This window comes from Symsagittifera roscoffensis, chromosome 1, assembly GCF_963678635.1.
Source record: "Symsagittifera roscoffensis chromosome 1, txSymRosc1.1, whole genome shotgun sequence".
NCBI lineage: Eukaryota > Metazoa > Xenacoelomorpha > Acoela > Convolutidae > Symsagittifera > Symsagittifera roscoffensis.
Window position 1 is genome coordinate 12452620 of NC_087062.1, and position 19037 is coordinate 12471656.

Sequence of the window (19037 nt, forward strand, 5' to 3'; positions counted from 1 at the left end):
CATTTCCATTGTTAAAAGGTAGGCAAACTCCAATATCGAACAGCAAAAATGTAAAGGTCACGAAAAACGTGATCGACTTCTAATTTTGAAAATGGAAATTAATTATCAGATTTCCCAGCGATATAAAAGTTTTACCTATTGATCCTGTTTTCTCAAATTGGGTTAATTTTAACAAAACAGTGTCCAGAATAAGTTGTTGTACAACTTCAAATAGCTAAAAGGCCATTATTTTTTTTCGTCGAAATTCAAAAGCAGACAGTTTTTTAAAGAAGTGCGTTCATTACTCTCTTACAAATGTCAGCTGGCCATTTTTTTTTCGGCATGAATGACAAAGAATTTTTATTTGCCATTTCTCCAACTGTCTTTTGGCTATATTTCTTGTAGATAATTGTTATTTTTGTTCTTGTGTCCTTGTGTTGTCTATAGTTGGTGTTTGAACCAACAAGCTACGTAATTTCGTCGAATAGAAGTAGGTGTGCTTGCAATTTTCTCTCTTCCCTTCATCTGATGTTACATACAGCCTTAGGGTCTTTCAAATGAACAATCGTTTTCTTCTCATCGAAGGCTTCAGGCAGCCACATCAGTCGACTTAATTAGCGCATATGTACCCAAAAAAAATCAGCCGGCGATTGAAGAAGTATCCGATGAGCTTTGAATTGAATTATGTCTTGGCTCATCTCCAGAAAAGATGTAGTCTGTTTCTTTCTAGTTTTTCTTGAAATCAGTGTTTGCTATCTTTAATTTTTTCGAACACCTTTTTCTGCTCATTAGCTGATATCAGTTGATGCTGATTGGGGTTATTACGTTTGCGATTAGCGATTATTACGTTTTCACATTGGAACATAGTGTTTTCCAGGTGAACAACTAGTCTAACAGTCAGTTAATCATTTTATAGCTTGACTTGCAATCAATCCGAGTTCAGCGTGTTATTCTGCACGTGTGGCGTGGATGTAACGTGATGTCTGTAACTACGCAAGTTCAGGATCCTATCCGGTCTGGAACTGTTTTTTTTTGCAGCTTGAAAAAATAATTGTCAGACTGTCATTTGGCTTATTTTGCCGCAGCACGGTTTTTCTGATGATTTGAGAACTTTTTTTACATAATTGAAAGCCTGTTTTACCTTTGCATTAAGCAAGGGTATTGCAATCGGGTTCTAGGTTTTTTTTCCCACAAATAACTATGTCCTCAGGACTCATCCGGACTCCTGGTGGTACCTTGCTTCATGATGAATTCAATTTTTTTAGTGTCTCCTGCACACTTAGCCAGGAGGTAATGAATACGCCTGGGACGGCAAAGGTCCTGGGTTCCAATTTGACCAGGACCTGTTTTTTCAAAAGGGACATTTTCTGTTTCAAGTAAAATAGTCGGGCCCAATAATTGTCTGCTTATATTTTGTAGGCTTTGTTGCCACATCTAAGATTCGCTTATTTTCGCTGTAAAGGGTTTTTCTTGTAGTTGGTTTTAGTGTTTTAGCTTTTTAGAAATCCGGACGATTCATAATATGATTCTCACGTTGGTAGTGTTTTTACCAACTCGGTTTGTTAAAATTTGTTTTTCATTTTTTTTGGACTTCATCGGTTTCCGCTTATTTTACATCGACTTAGTGGTCACTTACTGCGGCGTTTGATGACCAAAAAAGTTTCTCTGTGCGTGTGTGGTCTGAGGCAAAGAGGAACTTAAATTTAATATTTTTGTTTTGATTTTTTTTTTCTGCATAAAGGGTTTCTGCTCAGGTTTTTTCGGTTTTGTTACCGATTGGAAAGATTTTGTTTCGCTGACAATTTTGCAATCTTTTGTCTGGGCATGTTTTTTTCAAAATTTTTCTTCTTTTTGATAGATTTTGTTGAATGTATAGTTATAAATTATCGGTGTTACTTTTTTGCTGATGGTTATTCTGCTTTATGGTTGTCAATCAATACTATTTGGACATGTTTTAATGAGTTTTTTCCGAGAAGATTTTGCCGACCAACTTCGATTGAATTTCAGCTGAGAAGCTGCCGGCTTTTTTTATGTCGTCTTTTTTACCTAGTATTTTGTTTCCGATATTATTTATGAGATCGATAAGACTTTGACCCCCAAAATTAAGGAACTTTAAAATTTTTTAAATAACTTAAACAAAGAAAACTTAGATTTTTTTAAAATCTTTTTCATTTTTCTAGTTCTTTCTTTAACAGTAGCAACGTTCAAAGTCCCCTTATATAGTTTTAGAGTCTATTGTTGCTTTAATCCTATACTTGTTATATCTCAACTGAAGCGAAGTATTTGGCTCTTGATTTCTTTGCAAACTCCACTATCGAACAGCAAAAGTGTAAAGTCACGAAAAACGTGATCGACTTCTAATTTCGAAGTTGGATTTCAATTTGCAAATTTGTAATTGATCCAGTTTTAATCATTATTCCAATATATTAAATGTAACTCCGAATGCGCTATGGACGCAATGTTTAACTCAACACAATGCTTAAGAATTAGTAGGAGACAATGTTTAAAAGGCTATCGAGCGTAACGTTTAAGAAGCATTCAGAGCAATCATCAGAAGATGAACTCAATCCAACTTCAAGGCTAGACAGTACCTGCCTAATTTTTGTCTAAAATTTTTTTCATTTTTGTCTGGAACTGGAACTGTCAAAAGTTAAGTCTGGAGCGAATCACTTAAAAACAGTAACCTCCATGCTTTGAAAACTTTAAACTTTTCGCGAACCGATTCAATCCATGAAGTAACCTAAATATTTCAAAGTTTCATAGCTTGATTTGCTTAGTTCGATAAAAAATTTCGCGAACTGATTCGATTTATGAAATAACTTGACATATTTTAAAGTTGCATAGATTTCAAAGCTTGCTGAGAAAAACTTTAGGTTATTTGCGACCGATTTAGTCTACTAAATTTTTTGCAATTTCCCAAAGTTTCATAGCTTATATAGCTTCCTTCGAAATTTTAAAGCTTTTCGCGAACTGATTCGATCTATGAAATAACTCGAAATATTTCAATGTTTCATAGCTTTAAGCCTTACTTAGAATAACTTTTTTTATTCTAAAGCTTTTTAAAGCTTTTTGCAAACAGATTCGATCTACGAAACGAATTGACAGAATTAATTTTATTTTAGCTTCTTTAGAAAACTTAGAGCTTTTTGCGTACTGACTCGGTTTATGAAATATCTTGAAGTTTTCAAAGTTGCATAGCTCTATTAGCTTGTATTAAATGAATAACACATTTTCAGCATCAGGCCTAATGTTTAAGCGGTTATCGAGCGCAACGTTTGAAACGGCTTAGATCAGTAATTAAAGAATCACTCAGAGCAACAATCAGAGCGAGATGAACTCGATTCAACTTTAGGGCTAGACAGTACCTGCCCACTTTTTGTCCAAAATTTTGCGTTTACAGATTCATTTCAGTCTGAAACGAATCACTTAAAAACAGCAACCTCTATGTTAAGAAAAAAAATCATTTTGCAAACTGGTTCGGTCTATGAAATAACTGGAAATGTTTCAAAGTTCCATAGCTTGAAGAGCTTGCTGAGAAAAACTGAAAATTTTTGCGAACCAATTCAGTTTATTGAAAATTTCATAGCTTGATGAAAAGGTTGCTTAGAATAACTCAACTTTTTCGCGAACGATTCAGTCTATGAAATAGCATGAAATAATTCATAGCTTTAAAAGTTTCATAGCTTTAAAAGATTGCTTAGAAAAACTTCAACTTTTATGCGAACCGATTTGGTCAACGAATTAACTTAGAAATTTCAAAGTTTCATATCTAGAATAGCTTGCATAGAAAACTTTTTTTTTTCACAAATTGATTTGGTTTATAAAATAACTTGAATTATTTCAAAATTTATAGCCTTAAAAGCTTGCTTAGAAAAACTCCCATTTTTTTGCGAAACGATTCAGTCTATGAAATAATTTGTAATAGAACAAAATGTCATAGCTTTAAAAGTCTGCTTAGAAAAACTTAAACTTTTTGCGAAAGATTCGTTCTACGAAATAACTCGAAAGAATTCATGTTTTTTTATCTTGGTTAGCTTGCTGAGAAAACTTTTATATTTTTGCGTACTGATTCGGTTTATGAAATGACTTGAAATATTTCAAAGTTGCCTAATTCTATTAGCTTGCCTAGACGAGCTTAAATTTTTCGCAAACTGAGTCAGTCTATGAATTTACTCATGAAGGAATTTTCTAAGTCTCGTAGTTTTCGAAGTTTCGAAGAGCTTCAAATTTTCGAATAGCTTGCTTAAACAAAATTTTTGTGAACCGATTTGTTTCATTGAAAATCTTTATTGATGTCAAAGTTTCATAGGTTGAATAACACCAGAAAATCTTTTTGCGAAAGAATTCACGTTTTATTATCTTGATTAGCTTGCTTTAACTTTTTTGGATAGCTTGATCAGAACAGCAACTAATTTTTTGCGAGCCAATTGATTATTGGAGGAAGGCTTGCTAGTTGTTCTTGAAATTCAAAGAGCCTCAGGGTCATATTTTTTTTCTTTGAAATTCGAAAGTTTTTTTAAAAAGTAGTCAGTCTTTTGTTTCCTTGCGTTCATGACTCTTTTTCAACTGTCTGCTGGCTATGTTTCACAAAAAGCAATCAATCGACTTCAAAGTTTGAAATACCGATATTTTCTGTTTGCATTAATTTGAAGCAAAAACCGATTTTCAGAAATGATAATTTCATCTGGTTCAAATTTGCCAAATTAGCTGGTTGAGTCATAATAGTGTTCCAGAATGGCTCGATGTGAAATAATTTAAAATTTTTGAAAAAAATGTCCACTTGTATATATTTTTTATAGCAAGTGGTGCGAAGCTCCGTCAATGAGGCAATTACAGAGGCAAAGAACGGGAGTGAGCGAAATCGACTACATCCGCCTAAAGCGCCAATGCAAAATGAAAAAGGATATTCTAATTTTCCACTGAAAAAGGTCAAGTTTTATTATGTTAACAAAAGGATTTCTTCGAGATGTGGAAAATCTAAATTTATAAGTAGCCAGTAGACTTTTTCGATAAAGAGGGAGCGTTTTGGGCTACGATTTAAATCTTTCCAAAGTTGTTTCCGAAGTTCTTACTGAAAATGCGAACATCTGATTGGTTTGATGGTGCCTAGAACATTTATTCATGCTATCTTGCATCATTCTTTGCATTTTTATTTTGTTCTTTTTGATTTTCGGCAACACTGACTGATACATCCATCCAGGAGGGGGTCTAGGATTTTCTCGAGGGAACAGAATTTCAAAAAAAAATTCGAAAAGTTTGTCGACTTTTTTTTGCAGGTCGACTAAATTGTTTTTCTGAGATCTTCCAGATCATTATGAAGACCCTATTTTGACCAAATTTTCTGCGCCGTAGGCAAATTTTTGAAAAAAAAAACAAGCTAAAAAGGGGCGTTTAAGGGCACTTCTTGGAACATTTTGATCAAAAATCGACGCGCGCTCCCCTTCAAGATTAGCTGATATTGGCGTCAAGTTTTCCAAAGGCGCCTTTAGAAAAAGTTTAGGGTCATTTAGCCATGAATAGATACATCAAAAACAAAATAGTACAAAGGGGATTGGAAGGGGGTGTCCGCATTCCTTTCTCCCCTGAATCCGGAACCATCCCATAAACCATGCCTACACTAATATACCATCAGCAACTTGGAACAGCTGCGTTTTATTATACTTTTTCCATTTAAAAGTCTCCAGAAGCCCATATATTTGTTCCTGTAGGAGGATAAGTTTCCTTGCTAAATGAAAGTAAATGGCTATTTTTCTTTGACTCTTTCTGAATGAACTCCTAATGGCAATTCAGAAAGACGAATTGAGTTCTTTGTTTGTTGACTTTATCTGCATGAGCTGAAGTATGTCCTCTTACTTCTATCTGAAGAGTGAAAGATAGTTTTCTTAATGGCCTCCAAAGTCAAGAAGCTGTGTTTGATCAGATATTCACAGCATCGCTATGAAGTAGCCTGGGGTTTAAAAGATCAATCAGTATGAAAAAAAAATCCAATCAGAATCTTTTTTCTTCTTTCAGCCCATCATTGCTTGAATTGTCTGAAGTTTGTTTCATTTTTAAGAATAATGAACGTGGTGAAGACTCTTATTATAGGTCTTGCTGATTTTTTTTCCACAAAAGTCTTAATTTGTTCACGCTCAATTTTGATTTTTCACAGTTTGACTATTGATTTCTTTTCAAGTTCACTTCATTTCCTTAGTTATAAAGCAGGCAAACTCCACTATCGAACAGCGAAAGTGTAAATATCACGAAAAACGTGAAAGAATTCTTTTTTCGAAAGTTGAATTGAATGTTCAGATTTCCCAGCGGACTTAAGAGTTTAACTCAAGTTGGGCTAATTTTATCAAAAAATATTTAATCAAATAATTTTATCAAAGAAAAAGTTTCGTGTTTCCTTGCGTTCATTACTTTTTCCCAACTGTCAGTTGGCAATTTTATGATTTTCATCATATGTTGGCTTGATTTTTTTCGATATTTTTATTTCCTGATGAATATCCAAGTGTTTTAACTGCGTTGACGAGGTAAATATTTTTCTGTCGATTGAAACGCAAAAAAAATCAGTTATGAAATGATTTTATAGTTTTTACTGCGTTAGGTAGGCTATTGTCTGAAATTTGGTTGCCTTCAAGCAAAAAAAAAGACAATAATTTTTCTCAGCCTCAGTAAACTTTTCAATATCGCTCGATTGGTTTTGAAGGCTACACGGGTTTAATTACATGTATAATCCATTTTCCCATTCTTTTTTCTTCGTGACGGTTTTCAGCTCAAATATTGAAAAGGTTTGATCGACGTTTCTTTTCCGTCTGTAGCAATCCTCGCCATTTCTAATTTAGCCTTTTATTCATGCTGTCAATAATGATAAGTTCACGGCTAAATTAACTTGATTTTTGGTGAAGGTAGCTTTTCGACCGAGAGGTAAGGGAAGGGGAGAAAGCGTTATCTCATGGACAGACAGCAGTTTCATTTTTGAGCCTAATGATAATGGAAAGATGAAGTGAATAGTCTATTCAAGTTGGGTAATTGAACCTGTCAGTCGACCACGTGAGTCTTGTACTCCGATTAGAAATGCGTGAACCTGATTGATTTCATGCCACTTGTGTCTGATGACTTTTTGGCACCTGATCTGTGGCTTCCGAATTCAATCATATCTCGCCTTTTGGGGAAATAATTAGTTTGATGGTCAACTTGAGGTCTCTTTTCATTTTCCCCTATTTTACATGAACATCAACTTTCTGGTATAAAAATACCAGTGGTTTATTAACCAGGTTGAAGACAAATGTTTTGATTTGGGCTATAAGTTCCAGGGTTGCATAAAATTCCGATTTAAATTAAAAAATCAAATGACTCGGATTTTTTTGATTTAAGTCAATTTTTTTAAATTGAAATCTAATTTTTTCAAAAACTGCCGAAAAAACGTGACCATACCAAAAAGGTGGTAATTTTTCACATTGGAAGGAAAAGAGTTGTGTTAAGTTTGCAGCACTAAGGAAGTTATTTTAACTAGTTCATCTATTTTACTTCTCCGGATAATCAATTCATATTAAGAGTAATGAACGTAGTGAATGTTCATATACAGGTCTTGCTGATTTTTTTGTTTTTTTTTCAGGAAAAAGTCCAAAAATATTGATGCACTTAGGTATAATGCTATTTCTAGTTTCGAAAGTGGAATTTAATTTTTAGATTTCCAGCGGAATAAAAACTCCTGTTGATCCAATTTTCTCAAGTTGGGTTAATATTATCAAAAAAGCGCCAGTCTTAAATCGTTCTAGAAATTCAAAGAGCTTAAAAGCCATCTATTTTTTTTCTTAGAAATTCAAAAGTTGGGATTTTTCCAAAAAAAGTTTTTTTTATTATGCTTACTTGCGTTCATTACTCTTTTCCAATCTTCGATTGGCTATGTTATAATACTAAAAGCTGAGAAAAATCTATTAGAAATACCAATTGTCTGTCGGTTGCGCTTTTTTCGATTTTCAGCATTGCTTATTTGTTTTCAAACAGGCATCAATGATTGCCTTCAGAAATAGGTTATAATTAAGCGTTTTCAAAATCGGCCGGCCGCAGAAATAGACAAAAAGTTTTATAAAATTAATAGAATATTAAAAGTGTTTGCAGCAGTATAGAGTTTTTGAGATGACGTTTTAAAGAATAGCCGTACTCCATATAATTTGATTTCCTGGAGCGAATTTTTGTCAAAATCTCACACTGAATTACTGCTAGGTTGAGACTTCACTAAGCGATATTAATATGATTTGAGGTTTTTATTTGGTCAATGAGCGAATTGTGAAAATTGAATTAACTGCATAGGAAGTAAGGGATTTAGGACGGAGCTGAATAATAACCCCTAACCTAGGGATTTAGGACATAGTGGGATTATTTATCACAGATACTTTCTTCAAGTGCATTTTATTGGCAACACTGAATGCTGCGATTGTTTACAAGGGCTGCAGGCGTTTATTTACTATTGAGCTGATTAATGTAATGATAAAATGTATAAATCGGATTGAATTTTATCCGTTAGTATTGAAGAACGGTTGTGCTGTTTTTGATATTTTCCAAGCGCTTTTATGCTAACTGGACTTCTAATGAAGTAAACTCGTACCTAAAGAAACGCCTTAAGTCGAATATTTGATCTTCGTCGAATGGAAGAATATCGAAAGGAAATCAGACAGTAATTATAAAACTGGAATTGCTATTTGAATTCAAATTTGATGAAAGTAAAAAGAAGGGCGTGGCTTGTGGTGAATTAAGGAGGAAGCTTGGAAGTGAAAATAACTGGAAAATTGCGGTTAGCATATTTTATATACCGCTCCTGATGCAATTTTTTCCCTGGTTATTAACGCGGTTAACTGAAATCGAAATGAATGGTTGCTTGTCTGGCTTCAACCTTACTGGCAAAAATTATCTTACTGGCAAAAAAAACGACAAAGCAGTCAAAAAAGGTCCGTATATACCGTTAAGTTCAACCTTTTACCGATAAGGAGTAAAAATGGTTCGTGGAAAGGTTTTATCCCTCAGAAGCTCATAATTTCAGCTCAGCAGTTGATTTAAGAAAAGTGTCAAGATTCATTTATGGCGTTTTAAGGCGTTTACCAAAAAATCGTATTTTTTTGAGGCGCATTTTGGGGAATTGTATAAAAGCTACCTGCGACCGGTGTTTAGAGCCAGAGCTGCTGCCAATGTTTCTATTGCTAATAAATATTTTTAATTTACTCACGAAGAAAAGTGGGAGCATATAATCAATTTTTTGGTTAATATTTGCATCATCGGCAGATAATCTTTTTGCTGCAAAACAGTCAAAATCTACCGTTTTTTATTAATGTGTGAACGGACCATGTTGGTCTTCGGATCGTCAACCTCTGAACCGATTGGATTATGGTTGGCAATTTGTAATCATGGGTGGTTGTAGGTAAGGGGGGGGGGTTAGGGATGGAAACCCCCCCCCCCCCCTCCCCTCAATAATGTTTTATGGCATCCATTTTTGGTTGATCAACCTTAAATTGTTTCTAAAGACACCAGATAGTTTGCTAATTTTCACCCCACCCCCTCCTTGATAAAACCCTTGATCCGCCCTGATGCAGTTGCCGTTTTTAGTTTAGTCGTGTTCAAGAGGAAGAAATACTATCTATAGTGACGGCAGAAAAACAAAATATTTGCAAAAGGTACTTGAAATATTTGAGATAAAGTTTGAACGAGAAATGAGGTGCTTAAAAGTATTATATCTAGACTCAGATGGTCTGAAGTTGTTTTTAACGGTATTAAATTGTATTTGCATCTGCATAAAGCTGCTATACAGTTGATTGATTTTTTTAAAGTGCAGCCCACTAGTTCAATGCAATTCAACACAGAAAAAGTGTCACTGATGCAAAAAATGCATTACGTATAAAATCAAATAATTTTTGGCTGAGCAGTGTTAAGGATGAAAAATGAATCTTCAATGAGCTTGCATTTCCTTTTTAATGCGAAGCTGTTATTTTTTGCTATTTAGTCTCACTTTTCATTAGTTTTCTGATCTATTTATATCTTCACTTCCGTTGATTATGTTGTGGTCAAATATCAACAATATCAACTAAAGATTTACTTACTCAAATTTTCTCTTTTTTGATCAGACAAATCATTACGTAAAAGTTGAAAGAGGTTTGTGGTATTGATGAACTTTTTTATTTTAGAGTAACCAGCATCGTGTCAGTTTTGCGACTAACAACTACAATTTGCTGCCATTGGGGAGTGCAAACGCGATCGAGGAGTTGGAGAATGTACAAGACCATTTACGAGCTCCCAATGAAACCCGCGAGACTACTTCAAAGCAATCTCCGATCAAGTCGGCCCTGAAAATTTGTCGCAGTAGCACAAGTGACAACGGACATTGTACGAACGTAGCACAGTCGTCGCAAGCGCTACAGAACGGGCCAATGTCGAGTCGGATTTCACGAAGGACGACGAATGTGACGATTTCGCTGTTCGTGATTTCGGCGCTTTTCATAATACTGGTGTTGCCGTACAAAATTTTACACCTGAGGTTTCTTCTGGACAGGTCAAACGCACCCAGCATGATGGCTTTTGAAACATCTCTGCTGCTGTTCGAATGTAATTTCATAGTGAACTACTTTGTATACTTATATTTCAACTCTTTTTTCAGAGCGCAGTTGAAAAATTTTTGGAAAATGAAGTGCTCATCCTATCAGTAAAACTTGAGAAGCGACTAAGACAAACTCATGATAGCAGGAAATATTAAAATAAATAAATGTCGAATGCTCAGTCTGGATACGACCTTGACCCCTCAATGACTATGAGATTCCAATGACATGTCAGAGTCATTAATAAGTTGACAACACCATTGTGATTTAGTATGTCTCATTTAGTACAATTTTGCATTGACTAACGCGGTAATGATCTTATTAAAAAAGATTTATTAGTTTTTTCAAAGAAGTTATATAATATCCTGATATTTTGCAGTATGCATTGATTGTTGATAGTTCTGTGTAAATTTTGTCCCGGTACCATAAATTTGAGCAACCCTTCAGCTCTTCTTTGTCACAATAAATCATGATTTGTCAAAAAATCTGTTTTCAGCAAACGAGAAATTTATTGAAGAAAACATAGCGAGAAAAGATATCGAGCTTGCAGCAAGTATTTCGGAGGAAATGAGGTCAAAGGACAGAACAGCGGCTGACTATAAACTAAAAGTATCACATCGAATCATCATCTTGATTCACAGTGCTGATTTATAGTAAACGGCCCAAGACAGTTGAAGTAATTGTCTGAAAACATGATTTTAAGTGTAGTTGAGGTTGATATATTTTCACATTTTGTTCAGAGACAACTCTAAAAGAGTGGAAAGGATTTTTTTTATAAGAGTCGATGAACCTAGTTCAGTCTCTTATCTAGGTCGTGATGATTTTTGCCCCGTTTTTTTTTTCAGGAAAAGTGCGAGTTTGTTCACGTTCAAATTTGCTTTTCGCGCTTTTTACTTTCAGCCCATCAATGCTTAAATTCTTTGGAGTTTTTTTTATTCTTACGAGTAATGAAGGCTCTTTTAGGTCTCGGGGAGTTTTTTAGGAAGTCCAAAATTTGTTCACGCTCAATTTTTAGTTTTGCGGTTTGACTTATGATTTCTTTTGAGTTCAGCTCTTTTCCTTTGTGACAAGGAATGCAAGCAACCTCCACTATTGAACAGCAAAAAGAGCAGAGTTCACAAAAGTGCAATCTGTTTCTAGTTTCGAAACATGTTTTTGTTTCTTGCTTTTGAAATTTTTCCATTTTTTTGAATGTTTTCCTTTATCAATTTGGTCAGACCGTTTAGTACTGAGATCTGATTCTAATTTTTTTCGTCAGTATTTGTGTTTAGTTTGATAGAAGGTTTGTAGTGTTTAATTTGATAGAAGGTTTGTAAACAGTTTTTTTCTTGTGTTCACTTTTTGTCGTAATAATGGCGTCATGTGTACATTCTGCTGCAATGAGGGCAATCACGGGAAACGATTCTGAAAAGTTAGCTTAAGAATTTTTTCGTTGTTATTTTTTTCATTGAAAGAGATGACAAATGTTCTTTTTGATGCAATCATTATAAGCACCGGGCTCTGCTTTTTGTTTTTTAGAATTTCAGTGTTGTTGTAGTGGAGGTTTCGCTAAGTTGATTCGACTGTTGACAAGTGTTCTTTTTGCGATGATGAAAAGCTTTGCGATATAGTTTCTTATTGTTCTTGAATTATTGAGCTTTGTTTGATTGAAGGTTCATAAGGAGTCTTTTTGTGTGTTGATTTTTTGTCTTTAAGTGCTGTCAAGCGTACGTTTTGTTGCGAGGACGACAATGACTGAAAACGATACCAAAAACTCTCGTAAAAATGCTTTCGTTGTTCTTTTTTGCAATGAAAGTGCTGAGAAATGTTTTTTTTTATGCAATGATTATCTGATTTTCAATGTTTTTTTTGTGAGTTTCAGTGCTTGTTACAGGGGAGTTTTTATTAAGTTGAATCGAATATTGAAAATTGTGGCTTGATGTATAATGGTGAGCACTGGGATCTAATTTTATATTTTTTTCGTGAAAACTTGAGCTTACTTTGGTGGAAGTTTGTAATGAGTTTTTTCCTTTGTTAATTCCGTTTTCATAATGCTTTCAAGTGTACACTTGATTGCAATGACGACAATCATTGGAAAGGATTTTGAACATTCTCATAAGAGTGTTTTCCATGTTAATTTTTTTTTTCAATGAAACTGATGACAAATGTGCTTTCTGCTGCAATGACGATAAGCACTGGGTTCTGATTTTCATTGTTCTGGTCAATTTTTGAGCTTAGTTTTATAGAAGGGGTTGAAAGAGTTTTTTTCCTGTGTGAAATCTATCTTTGAGCGTACGTTTGCTGCATTGTCGCCAATCGCTGGAAAGGCTTCTGAAATTTTTCTTAAGAATTTTTTGTTGTCAATCTTTGTTCAATGAAGTAATGAAAGATGTGCTTTTTGATGCAATCATAATAAGCACTGGGCTCTGATGTTCAATTTTTTTGTGAGTTTTAGTGCTTGTATAAGATAAGATACATCTAAGCTGATGAGATTTTTGAATCATGAGCTGTGATGCAATGATGAGAAGCACTGGGATCTGTTTTCTTAATGTTTCGGAATATTTGGACTGAGTTTGATAGAAGGTTTGTGAAGAGTTTTTTGCTTGTTGAATCTTTCTTTATAATGCTTTCAAGTACAATTTGCTGCATTGTCGCCAACCACCGGTAGGGGTTTTGAAAGTTTTCATAAGATTTTTCTCGATGTGAATTTTTTTGGTAAATTAAAAATGATGACAAATGTGCTTTTCGATGCAATGATGATAAGCACTGGGCTCTGATTTTAATTTTTTTTAAATTTCAGTGGTTGTTAAAGTTGAGGTTCTCCTAAGCTGATGAGATTTTTGACAAATGTGCTGTGGTGCAATGTTGGTAAGCAGTGGCGTCTAGTTTGATAGTGTTTTGGAATGTTTGAGCTTTGTTTGATTGAAGGCTTGTTAAGTTTTTTACGTTTGTTTATTCCTTGTCATTATAATGCCGTCAAGTGTACATATTTTGCCATGAAGACAATTGCTGAAGAGGGTTCTGATGGTTCTTCTAAACATTTTTTTGGTATTAGTTTTTTAAATGAAAGTGATGACAAATATGCTTTTTGATGCAATGATGATAAGTACTGGGCTCCGTTTTTCAATTTTTTTTTTTGCATTTCAGTGCTTTTTAAAGTTGAGGTTCTTCTAAGCTGATGAGATTTTTGACAAATGTGCTGTGATGCAATGATGGTAAGCAGTGGGAGCTATTTTCATAATATTTCGGAATATTTGAGCTGAGTTTGATAGAAGTTTTGTGAAAAGTTTATTTTTTGTTTGTTGAATCTTTCTTTATAATGCCTTCAAGTACAATTTGCTGCATTTTAACCAACCACTAGAAAGACTTCTGAAGTTTTTCTCAACAGTTTTTTTGATGTTAGTCTTCGTTCAATTAAAGTGATGACAAATGTGCTTTTTGATGCAATGATGATAAGCACTGGGCTCCGATTTTCAATTTGTTTTGCATTTCAGTGCTTGTTAATTTGTAGGTTTTTGGAGCTGCTGAGAGTTTTGATAAATGAGCTGTGATGCAATTGTGGTAACCAGTGGGAGCTATTTTCATAGTGTTTTGGAATATTTGAGCTGAGTTTGATAGAAGGTTTGTGAAGAGTTTATTTTTGTTTGTTGAATCTTTCTTTGTAATGCCTTCAAGTAAAATTTGCTGCATTTTCGCCAATTACTAGAAAGACTTCTGAAGTTTTTCTCAACAGTTTTTTTGCTGTTAGCCTTTGTTTAATTAAAGTGATGACAAATTTGCTTTTTGATGCAATGATGATAAGCACCGGGCTCCAATTTTCATTTTTTTTGCATTTCAGTGCTTATTAATGTGTAGGCTTTTTCAGGCTGCTGAGAATTTTAATAAATGTGCTGCGATGCAATGGTGGTAAGCAGTGGGATCTATTTTCACAGTGTTTTGGAATGTTTGAGCTTTGTTTGATGGAAGGTTTGTTAAGTTTTTTTTCGTTTGTTCTTTCCTTCTCATTATAATGCCGTTAAATGTACATATTTCGCCATGACGACATTTCCTTAAGAGGATTCTAAAAGTTCTAAACCTTTTTTTGATAATTTTTTTTAAATGAAAGTGATGACAAATGTGCTTTTTGAGGCAATGATGATAAACACTGGGCTCCGATTTTCAGTTTTTTGGTCACTATTTGAGCTCAGGTTGATAGAAGAATTGTAAATACTTTTTGTTTGTTGAGTCTACTTTATAATGCTTCTAAGTGTACAATTTGTTGCATTGTCCCCAACCACCGGAAGGGTTTTGAAAGTTTTCGTAAGATTTTTCTCGATGTGAATTTTAGTTGAATTAAAAATGATGACAAATGTGCTTTTTGATGCAATGATGATAAGCACTGGGCGCTGATATTCATTTTTTTTCTATTTTCAGGGCTTTTTAAAGTTGAGGTTCTTCTAAGCTGATGAGATATTTGACAAATGTGCTGTGATGCATTGATGGTAAGCAGTGGGAGCTATTTTCATAGTGTTTTGGAATATTTGAGCTGAATTTGATAGAAGGTTTGTGAAGAGTTTATTTTTGTTGAATCTTTCTTTGTAATGCCTTCAAGTACAATTTGCTGCATTGTCGCCAACCGCTGGAAGGGATTGTGTGAATTTTCTTAAGATTTTTCTCGATTTTAATTTTAGTTGAATTAAAAATGATGACAAATGTGCTTTTTGATGCAATGATGATAAGCACTGGGCTCTGATATTCATTTTTTTTTCTAATTTCAATGCTTTTTAAAGTTGAGGTTCTTCTAAGCTGATAAGATTTTTGACAAATGTGCTGTGATGCCTTGATGGTAAGCAGTGGGAGCTATTTTCATAGTGTTTTGGAATATTTGAGCTGAGATTTGATTGAAGGTTTGTAAAGAGTTTCTCTGTTTGTTGAATCTTTCTTTATGAAGCTTTCAAGTAGTTTGCTGCACTAGAAATCATTCTGAAATTTTGCCCAACATTTTGTTTGATGTTAGTCTTTGTTCAATTAAAGTGATGACAACTGTGCTTTTTGATAAGCACTGGGCTCTGATATTCATTTTTTGCTAATTTCAGTGCTTTTTAAAGTTGAGTCTTCTAAGCTGATGAGATATTTGACAAATGTGCTGTGATGCATTGATGGTAAGCAGTGGGAGCTATTTTCAGTGTTTTGGAATATTTGAGCTTTGTTTGATTGAAGGTTTGTTAAGTTTTTTTTTCGTTTGTTCATTTCTTGTCATTATAATGCTATCAAGTGTACATGTTTTGATATAACGAAAATTGCTGAAGAGAATTTTGAAGGTTCTTCTAATGATTTTTTTGATATTATTTTTATGAAAAAGATGACAAATGTGCTTTTTGATGCAATGATGATAAGCACTGGGCACTGATTTTCAATTTTTGGGTCAATAGTTGAGCTGAGTTTGATAGAAGGTTCGTGAAGAGTTTATTTTGGTTGAATATTTCTTTATAATGCCTTCAAGTACAATTTGCTGCATTGTCGCCAACCACCGGAAGGGGTGTTGAAAGTTTTCATAAGATTTTTCTCGATGTGAATTTTAGTTGAATTAAAAATGATGACAAATGTGCTTTTCGATGCAATGATGACAAGCACTGGGCTCTGATATTCACTTTTTTCTAATTTCAGTGCTTCTTAAAAATGAGGTTCTTCTAAGCTGATGAGATATTTGACAAATGTGCTGTGATGCATTGATGGTAAGCAGTGGGAGCTATTTTCATAGTGTTTTGGAATATTTGAGTTGAGTTTGATAGAAGGTTTGTGAAGAGTTCATTTTTGTTGAATCTTTCTTTATAATGCCTTCAAGTACAATGTGCTGCATTGTCGCCAATCACTGGAAAGGATTGTGAAATTTTTCTTAAGGTTTTTCACGATTTTAATTTTAGTTGAATTAAAAATGATGGCAAATGTGCTTTTTGATGCAATGATGATAAGCACTGGGCTCTGATATTCGTTTTTTTTTCTAATTTCAATGCTTTTTAAAGTTGAGGTTCTTCTAAGCTGATGAGATATTTGACAAATGTGCTGTGATGCATTGATGGTAAGCAGTGGGAGCTATTTTCATAGTGTTTTGGAATATTTGAGTTGAGTTTGATAGAAGGTTTGTGAAGAGTTCATTTTTGTTGAATCTTTCTTTATAATGCCTTCAAGTACAATGTGCTGCATTGTCGCCAATCACTGGAAAGGATTGTGAAATTTTTCTTAAGGTTTTTCACGATTTTAATTTTAGTTGAATTAAAAATGATGGCAAATGTGCTTTTTGATGCAATGATGATAAGCACTGGGCTCTGATATTCGTTTTTTTTTCTAATTTCAATGCTTTTTAAAGTTGAGGTTCTTCTAAGCTGATGAGATATTTGACAAATGTGCTTTGATGCATTGATGGTAAGCAGTGAGCTATTTTCATAGTGTTTTGGAATATTTGAGCTGAGTTTGATAGAAGATTTGTAAAGAGTTTCTTTGTTTGTTGAATGTTTCTTTATGAAGCTTTCAATTAGTTTGCTGCACTAGAAATTATTCTGAAATTTCGCCCAATATTTTTTTTGATGTTAGTCTTTGTTCAAATAAAGTGATGACAAATGTGCTTTTTGATGCAATGATGATAAGCACTGGGCTCTGATATTCATTTTTTTTTCTAATTTCAGTGCTTTTTAAAGTTGAGGTTCTTCTAAGCTGATGAAGTATTTAACAAATGTGCTGTGATGCATTGATGGTAAGCTGTGGGAGCTATTTTTTTTGATTTTAGTCTTCGTTTAATTGAATTGATGACAAATGTGCTTTTTGATGCAATGATGATAAGCACTGGGCTCTGATTTTCAATTTTTTTTGTGAATTTCAGTACTTGTTCAAGTGGAGTTGTTTCTAAGTTGATGCGATTTTTGACAAATGAGCTTTGATTCAATGATAGTGAGTAATGGGATCTGATTTCATAATGTATTGGAATGTTTGAGCTTTGTTTGAATAAAAGTTTGTATTTTTTTTCGGTTGTTGATTTCTTGCCATAATAATACCGTCAAATGTACATTTTGTTACCATGACAACAATCACTGAAGAGCATTGTGAAAGTTCTTTGAAAACAGTTTTCGGTGTTATTCTTTAAAAAATGTGATTCGAAATGTGCTTTTCTGATGCAATGATATCTGATTTTGAAGTTTTTTTTTCGTGAATTTTATTTCCTGTCATGGTGAAAATTTAATCGATTTTTGCAAAAGGTGGTTTGCTGCAATGATATCAAGGACTGGGATATGATTTCAGTTGTTTGTGAAAACGTGAGCTTAATTTGATAAAAGGTTTGTAGAGTTTAATCTCGTTTGATGATGCCTTGTCTTCATAATGATGTCAAGTGTACAAATTGTTGCAATGATGACAATCGCTGGCAAGTGTAATGCTGTAAAGTGTAATTATTGTTGCAATGAAGACAATCTCCTGAGTTTTTGGTCAATATTTGAGCTGAGTTTGTTTGAAGGTTTGTAAAGAGTTTTTTGTTTGTTGAATCTTTCTTTAAGTGCCTTCAAGTACAATTTGCTGCATCTTCGCCAACCACTAGAAAGTCTTCTGAAATTTTTCTTAGCAATTTTTCTTAGCATTTTTTTAATGCTAGTCTTTGTTCAATTGAATTGATGACAAAAGTGCATTCTGATACAATAATGAGAAGCACTGGTACCTGATTTCATGGTGTTTTGGAATATTTGCACTGAATTTGATAGAAGCTTTGTGAAGAGTTTTTTGTTTGTTGAATTTTTCTTTATAATGCTTTCTCGTAAAATTTGCTGCATTGCCACCAACCACTAGAAAGTATTCTGAAATTTTTTCAACAATTTTTTCATGTTAGTCTTGGTTCAATTAAAGTGATGACAATTGTGCTTTTTTATGCAATGATGATAAGCACTGGGCTCTGATTTTCATTTTTTTTAAATTTCAGTGCTTGTTAAAGTTGAGGTTCTTCTAAGCTGATGAGTTTTCTGACAAATGTGCTGTGATGCAATGGTGGTAACCAGTGGGATCTATTGTCATAGTCTTTTGGAATGTTAGCTTTGTTTGATGTAAGGTTTGTTAAGTTTTTTTTTCGTTTGTTCTTTACTTCTCATTATAATGCTGTCAAGTGTACATAATTCGCCATGACGACAATTCCTGAAGAGGATTCTAAAAGTTCTAAACAATTTTTTGATAATTTTAAATTGAAAGTGATGACAAATGTGCTTTTTGATGCAATGATGATAAACACTGGGCTCCGATTTTCAATTTTTTGGTAACTATTTGAGCTCAGGTTGATAGAAGATTTGTAAAGACTTTTTGTTTGTTGAGTCTTTTTTCATAATGCCTCTTAGTGTATAATTTGCTGCATTGTCGCCAACCACCGGAAGGGGTTTTGAAAGTTTTCTTACGATTTATCTGGATGTTAATTTTGGTTGAATTAAAAATGATGACAAATGTGCTTTTTGATGCAATGATGATAAGCACTGGGCTCTGATATTCATTTTTTTCTAATTTCAG

The 19037-nt window shown here is 33.8% G+C and overlaps 1 protein-coding gene across 2 annotated transcripts in view; it reads left to right on the top strand.

Moving 5' to 3' along the window:
• The window catches only part of LOC134857320 (uncharacterized), a 33710-nt gene extending 22678 nt beyond the window's left edge, over positions 1 to 11032 (top strand). The window contains exons 5-6 of one of the 2 annotated variants that reach the window (XM_063873713.1): positions 4779 to 4907; positions 10140 to 11032. In XM_063873713.1, coding sequence (XP_063729783.1) covers positions 4779 to 4907; positions 10140 to 10658 — 648 coding nt within the window. In that variant the 3' untranslated portion in view covers positions 10659 to 11032. The remainder of the gene's footprint in view (positions 1 to 4778; positions 4908 to 10139) is intronic. The other variant, XM_063873714.1, reaches the window with a different exon arrangement.
• Positions 11033 to 19037: the final 8005 nt, after the last annotated feature.